At 41.9% G+C, this 7,426-nt stretch overlaps 1 protein-coding gene across 1 annotated transcript in view; it reads left to right on the top strand.

The window, feature by feature from the left end:
• The window catches only part of hgfac (HGF activator), an 18,921-nt gene that overhangs the window by 10,695 nt on the left and 800 nt on the right, over nt 1-7,426 (top strand). Inside the window, exons 6-9 of the mRNA XM_016505103.1 lie at nt 482-656; nt 5,269-5,393; nt 6,631-6,871; nt 6,954-7,093. Of these exons, the coding sequence (XP_016360589.1) occupies nt 482-656; nt 5,269-5,393; nt 6,631-6,871; nt 6,954-7,093 (681 nt within the window). The remainder of the gene's footprint in view (nt 1-481; nt 657-5,268; nt 5,394-6,630; nt 6,872-6,953; nt 7,094-7,426) is intronic.

Genomic DNA, 7,426 nt, shown 5'->3' with positions numbered 1-7,426 from the left:
AACAAACAAACACACACACACACACACACACACACAAGCAGGGCCTGAAAGTATTTTTAATCTTTCATCTTTCAAATGCAAATCTATACCTTTCAGAAACTGATAATTACCTCCCTCGTATTATATGAGTTTTTGTGTCCCCCATTCATTTTATAAGAGGTTTGCATTTTTCTATATAATTATTTCAAATAGTTCAATATTTGTAAGTATAGTTAAAATATTGGTAAACATTCAAATGGCTTGTACTCATTTAAAAATGTATATTTTCTTTAACTAAATAAATAAAGAAAGAAAGAATATTCATTTACACGTTTGTGCCATCAAATTGTTGTATAAACGCAATATCACACTCGTTAGCCATCGCACTATATCAGCACGGCTGTGATTTTACATAGATTTACACTTTCTAGATAAACATTACTACATGTGTATATCAGAATGTGACACTGTTTAATTTGTGTGTGTGTGTGTGTGTCGTCAGAGCCAGGAGAGCAGTGTTACGGTGACTCAGGCGCTCTGTACCGCGGTGTGGTGAACATCACGGTCTCAGGCTCGTCTTGTCTGCCGTGGAACTCAGATCTGCTGTTCACGGAGCTGACGGTGGAAACGGTGCACAGCGCCGCCCGCAGGGGCCTCGGGGAACACGCCTTCTGCAGGTCACGCTCTTACTGTAACGCAGGGCTCTTACTTCTCTAAGCAATCAGACATACCATTTCCACTCAATAAAACAGGTGAAAACATCCCATAGATGCATCTAGAGAGCAGAAGATCACACGCAACAACCCGTGTTAGTTTAGTCTTTCCTAATATTTTGAATTAGTTTTTATTTTTAGAGGTAACACTTTATTTTAAGGTGTCCTTGTTACACGTTACATGTACTTACTATTATAATAACAACTAATTATGCATAATTGCATGCAAGTAAGCCTAAGCCAAACCCTAACCATATAGTAAGTACATGTAGTTCATTAATATTACTCAGTACTTAAACTGTAACAATGACAACTTAAAATAAAGTGTAACCTTTTTAAGTGTAGTTAAAGGTTAAGTAATTTTGTTATATTTATATCCATTTCAGTTTAATTGTAGTTTTATTAAATGAAAATAAGAAATAAGTAAAATAGCTGAATAAATAAATCATGTCTGTTTTGCTAGAGAAAGTCACACTTTCTCACAAAATATGTGCATTTCAGAGTATTTTTGCTTTGTAATGTGAAGAAGTCCTGCATTCTCCCTCAAACAGCAGAAAAGCACCACAAACACTTGATTCCTGTCTGAATATGAGCAGAAATATGAGTATTTGTTCACTTCTCATCCCATTTTCACATGTATGAATGATTCTGAAGACATTAGAATCCTGATTTCCACTCTTTTGCAGATTGTAAGTTTATTTCGACATTTTGAAGACTTCTTTTTGTCATTAAAACCAAAACTTTTACTATTCAGCTACTTTATTTTGATAAATGCAGAGGTTGATTGATTCTAATGTCTTCAGAATCATTCATACATGTGAAAATGGGCTGAGAAGTGAACAAATTGTACTCGGTTACAAACGTAACCTCGGTTCCCTGAGATACGGGAACGAGTACTGCGTCAGCTAGACGCTATGGGAAAAAGTCCTTTTTTCTCCTGAACTGAAGCCTTTTTCAATCACGCCAAGATAATTCTTATCCTAAGCACCTCAGGGCCCAAGAAACAAGAACAATAAATTCCTCCAGGCTGAACATGCTAGCCTCGTGAAGGCATATTACATCCAAACTGCACTCAGAGCGAACTGTGCACCATCTAAGCAGAAAGAACCCTAGCCTGCAAGGCAGGGACATCCAGGTTATAGAACCTAGCAAAAGTGGACGGCGAGGCCCAGCCGGCAGCCGCACAAATTTCTGCAATGGTCACGGGGCTAAACCACGGCCACGAAGAGGCAATGCCTCTAGTTGAGTCGGCTCGTACTCCAACTGGGCATTGCAGGCCCAGGGAAGTGTAGGCTAGCAAATTAGCGCTGATTATCCACTTAGAAAGTCTCTGCTTCGTGACTGGGTGTCCTTTAGCGCGGCCACCGAAGCAAACAAAGAGTTGTTCCGACTGCCTAAATTGGGCGGAACGCTCGATGTAGACCTTCAGAGCCCTAATTGGGCAGAATAAATTCAACTCCTGGTCCTCCTGGCTTTGGAGAGGACACGGAGTAATTTGGTGTCCGTCCCGGGTTTAGCGTCGCTGGGCTCGGTTGGCGGCAGGGGGGCGGGGTCAGCAATCGAGCCTGACAGCTCCTCCGCGTCCGAGGCTGCAAATGACAGGCTGTCATCCAGCAGCTCTCCGTCACTCCCACCAAACGAGACCAGATCACTAGCACTGGCAGAGGGATGCTGGTCTGTCTGGGTGAAGAGGACGGGGGAAGCCTCTCTATGTGGAGAGAGCGAGCTACGCGGGACCTGAGCCGACGTAAGCTCGCTCGCATCCGAGCGCTGAGATCCTCTGCCCCGCTGTTTTTTCATCACAGGTTCCTGGGAGGAAGAAAACGGGAGGGCACGAGGGGCGGGTTCGCTTGCAGTAAAGGAAGCTATCCACGAGCGCAGAGAGGCGAGACTCATGCTCTCACAGTGGGAGCATCACACGCAACAACCCGTGTTAGTTTAGTCTTTCCTAATATTTTGAATTAGTTTTTATTTTTAGAGGTAACACTTTATTTTAAGGTGTCCTTGTTACACGTTACATGTACTTACTATTATAATAACAACTAATTATGCATAATTGCATGCAAGTAAGCCTAAGCCAAACCCTAACCATATAGTAAGTACATGTAGTTCATTAATATTACTCAGTACTTAAACTGTAACAATGACAACTTAAAATAAAGTGTAACCTTTTTAAGTGTAGTTAAAGGTTAAGTAATTTTGTTATATTTATATCCATTTCAGTTTAATTGTAGTTTTATTAAATGAAAATAAGAAATAAGTAAAATAGCTGAATAAATAAATCATGTCTGTTTTGCTAGAGAAAGTCACACTTTCTCACAAAATATGTGCATTTCAGAGTATTTTTGCTTTGTAATGTGAAGAAGTCCTGCATTCTCCCTCAAACAGCAGAAAAGCACCACAAACACTTGATTCCTGTCTGAATATGAGCAGAAATATGAGTATTTGTTCACTTCTCATCCCATTTTCACATGTATGAATGATTCTGAAGACATTAGAATCCTGATTTCCACTCTTTTGCAGATTGTAAGTTTATTTCGACATTTTGAAGACTTCTTTTTGTCATTAAAACCAAAACTTTTACTATTCAGCTACTTTATTTTGATAAATGCAGAGGTTGATTGATTCTAATGTCTTCAGAATCATTCATACATGTGAAAATGGGCTGAGAAGTGAACAAATTGTACTCGGTTACAAACGTAACCTCGGTTCCCTGAGATACGGGAACGAGTACTGCGTCAGCTAGACGCTATGGGAAAAAGTCCTTTTTTCTCCTGAACTGAAGCCTTTTTCAATCACGCCAAGATAATTCTTATCCTAAGCACCTCAGGGCCCAAGAAACAAGAACAATAAATTCCTCCAGGCTGAACATGCTAGCCTCGTGAAGGCATATTACATCCAAACTGCACTCAGAGCGAACTGTGCACCATCTAAGCAGAAAGAACCCTAGCCTGCAAGGCAGGGACATCCAGGTTATAGAACCTAGCAAAAGTGGACGGCGAGGCCCAGCCGGCAGCCGCACAAATTTCTGCAATGGTCACGGGGCTAAACCACGGCCACGAAGAGGCAATGCCTCTAGTTGAGTCGGCTCGTACTCCAACTGGGCATTGCAGGCCCAGGGAAGTGTAGGCTAGCAAATTAGCGCTGATTATCCACTTAGAAAGTCTCTGCTTCGTGACCGGGTGTCCTTTAGCGCGGCCACCGAAGCAAACAAAGAGTTGTTCCGACTGCCTAAATTGGGCGGAACGCTCGATGTAGACCTTCAGAGCCCTAATTGGGCAGAATAAATTCAACTCCTGGTCCTCCTGGCTTTGGAGAGGACACGGAGTAATTTGGTGTCCGTCCCGGGTTTAGCGTCGCTGGGCTCGGTTGGCGGCAGGGGGGCGGGGTCAGCAATCGAGCCTGACAGCTCCTCCGCGTCCGAGGCTGCAAATGACAGGCTGTCATCCAGCAGCTCTCCGTCACTCCCACCAAACGAGACCAGATCACTAGCACTGGCAGAGGGATGCTGGTCTGTCTGGGTGAAGAGGACGGGGGAAGCCTCTCTATGTGGAGAGAGCGAGCTACGCGGGACCTGAGCCGACGTAAGCTCGCTCGCATCCGAGCGCTGAGATCCTCTGCCCCGCTGTTTTTTCATCACAGGTTCCTGGGAGGAAGAAAACGGGAGGGCACGAGGGGCGGGTTCGCTTGCAGTAAAGGAAGCTATCCACGAGCGCAGAGAGGCGAGACTCATGCTCTCACAGTGGGAGCAATTCGTCTCGGTGAGCGCGGATTCCGCGTGGGATTTCCCCAAGCAGAAAACGCACTCACGATGGCCGCCATCGGCGTGCAAGGAGGCCCTGCATGTACCGCAGTAACGGCGCGGCATTTGTAACAATGCCGAGAAATTTGCTGTTTAGAAATTTGCTCTTCTATCTCGCTGGATGGCGGCAGGGGACCCGGACTGCTGCTGCTCGTGCTGAAGGCGGCGAAGGTGCTGGATCAGCCGGGCAGAGTCGTTCCGCTGCAAGACGTGTCAACGGAGAGCAGGCTCTTCAGTCAGCGGAGATGAGAAGAACGTCGTCGCCGCTGAAGGATGAAGAAATCTGAATCCTATGGCGAAGCAGCCGCTTATATATCCAGATGACTCCGACCATTCTGGCGGGCTTTGGCGGGCTTCGCTGCCATAGGTTTGTTTTTAAAACACACTACACGAACCAATGGCCGTGCAGTTTCACTGCATGATTGAAAAAGGCTTCAGTTCTGGAGAAAAAATGACTTTTTCCCATAGCATCTAGCAGACGCAGTACGAGTGTAGTATCGAAAGGGAAACTCATATTTCCGCTCAGATTCAGACAAGAATCATGTGTTTGTGGTGCTTTTCTGCTGTTTGAGGGAGAATGCAGGACTTCTTCACATTACAAAGCAAAAATGCTCTGAAATGCACATATTTTGTGAGAAAACGTGACTTTCTCTAGCAAAACAGACATCAATCAGAAACATGTACCGGATTGAACTGAGCAGATCTGCTGTTTAATATCAGTATTATATGTGACTGTGATCTTGTGCTGTCTGAGATGTTTCCTTGATTTGGCAGGAATCCTGATCAAGATAAGCTGCCGTGGTGTTACACGATGACGGAGCGAGCCGTTTCGTGGGAGTACTGCGACATCAAGCCCTGCTCCAAACCAGATCCTGAGCTTCTCATGACTCACAACAGCAGTAAGCAAGAATCAAAGATAACCTTTCCTAAAAACTTCTCTAGAAATCCCACGGACTTTCTCAGGTGTGGGAAGGGAAAATCTCACCCAGCGTCGCCTGAAGCGCTAGATTTTATTGGTTATTAGTGTTTGTGAACATGAGCCTGGAGCGCCATGAGTATGTTATGCAGTTCTTTTATTAACGGTGTTCAGAGACGCTCATGATCCGCGACAGACGTGTTCAAGCAGGCTGTTCTCACCGTCACTCTTTATACATCTAGTGTACATAAACGTAAAATTAATATATTTAATTCAACAAACTTGCATTAAATTGATCAAAAGTGACAGTAAAGACATTTATAATGTTGCAGAAGATTTCTGTTTCAAATAAATGCTGTTCTTTTGAACTTTCCATTCATCTGTGAATCCTGAAAAATAACATGAATCACAGTTTCCACAAAAATATGAACTGTTTTCAACATTGATAATAATCAGAAATGTTTCTTGAGCAGCAAATCAGCATATTAGAATGATTTGTGGAGAGAAGACTGGAGTAATAATGCTGAAAATTAAATTTACAAATCACATTTTACTACATATTCACATAGAATAATATTTGTAATAATATTTCACAATTCTTGCTGCATTTTTGATCAAATAAATGCAATCAACGTCTCTTAACTCTAGTGTTAGCAATAACAAATACTAAAGCACAGGAGTTTTCCTATAGCTTTGTTATCATACTTTATTTATTGACTTTTTATTTTAAACATGTATTTATTTATTTAATATCCATTCATTCAGTACTTATGTATTTTAATTATGTTTTGTGTATTTATTTTGATCTAATTATTTAATTTATTTTATTTAATCTAATGTTTATTTATTTATTTATTATTTTTGTTTATTTGTTTTAATTATTTAATTACATTTTATTTATATTGATCAAATCTATTTTTTATTTATTTATTTACTGAGGGTCCCCAGATCTTTTAAACCCCCTACTATAATGAACACCAATATTTACTGTCCTGGTCCATTTACTTTAGGAAAACTGGTAAATGAACAGTGACACATATGAATTATTTCATTGTTATTTAGTTTTTGTTATTGCAGTTTTTTTTTAGTTATTGCATACAGCTAAAACAACTGTACTATACATTTTGTGCATTTGTTTTAAGCGATAGAATATTCAGTATCCTACAGTCACGTGTATTCAGATTATTTTCATTAAACACAGTCTCTGTTGTTTCTGTCAGCGGGCCGCAGAGGTTCCATCGTCGCCGTGGCCCCGGGGCCCTCCCGCAGACCCGTCAGGACCCCGGCGTGTGGGAAGCGGCAGGAGAAACGGATCAGTCGGGGTCGAATCCTGGGCGGGACGTCTGCATTGCCCGGCGCTCACCCCTGGATGGCAGCGCTGTACATCGCAGACGAGTTTTGTGCAGGAACGCTGGTCTCCTCCTGCTGGATCGTGTCGGCCGCTCACTGCTTCCTGCGCAAGTATGTGTCTGTGTGTGCACTTTATGCATTTCTGTGGAGTTCTAGCTTCATTCTAACTCCATACACACTCTCTCTCTCTCAGTCCACTAAAGTCACAGATCCGGGTCGTCCTCGGCCAGCACTCCTTTAACGACACCGGTCCCAACACCAGGACCTTTGCTGTTCAGGATTATATTTTAAACCCGCGTTACACACAGTTTGAACCGACCTTAAACGATATCGGTGAGTTTGGACTCTAAATACAGAAACTTTACCATCATTATTCACTTACAAACTTGCATATCAGTGCGTGTGTGTTTACAGCTAGTGCGTTAAACTAAAAACAGGGCTTTTCTATTATACATATATATATATACAGTATATATATGCATACACACACTTGTAGTTTTTGTTCATTTTTTTGTTTTTCATTTTTTGTCGTTTTGATTAGTTTTTGTTTTCTAATGTCAATATAGTATTTATTTATATTATCAATTAGTTTTAGTTTATCTACTTTTAGTTATCTTAGTACTTCAACTTCAACTGAATGAGAATGAAAATGTTTTAATATATTTT

Source organism: Sinocyclocheilus anshuiensis, unplaced genomic scaffold (assembly GCF_001515605.1).
Source record: "Sinocyclocheilus anshuiensis isolate Anshui unplaced genomic scaffold, SAMN03320099.WGS_v1.1 scaffold1810, whole genome shotgun sequence".
NCBI lineage: Eukaryota > Metazoa > Chordata > Actinopteri > Cypriniformes > Cyprinidae > Sinocyclocheilus > Sinocyclocheilus anshuiensis.
Note: the sequence above shows the minus strand (reverse complement) of the source record. Positions and strands in the feature narration are given on the sequence as shown.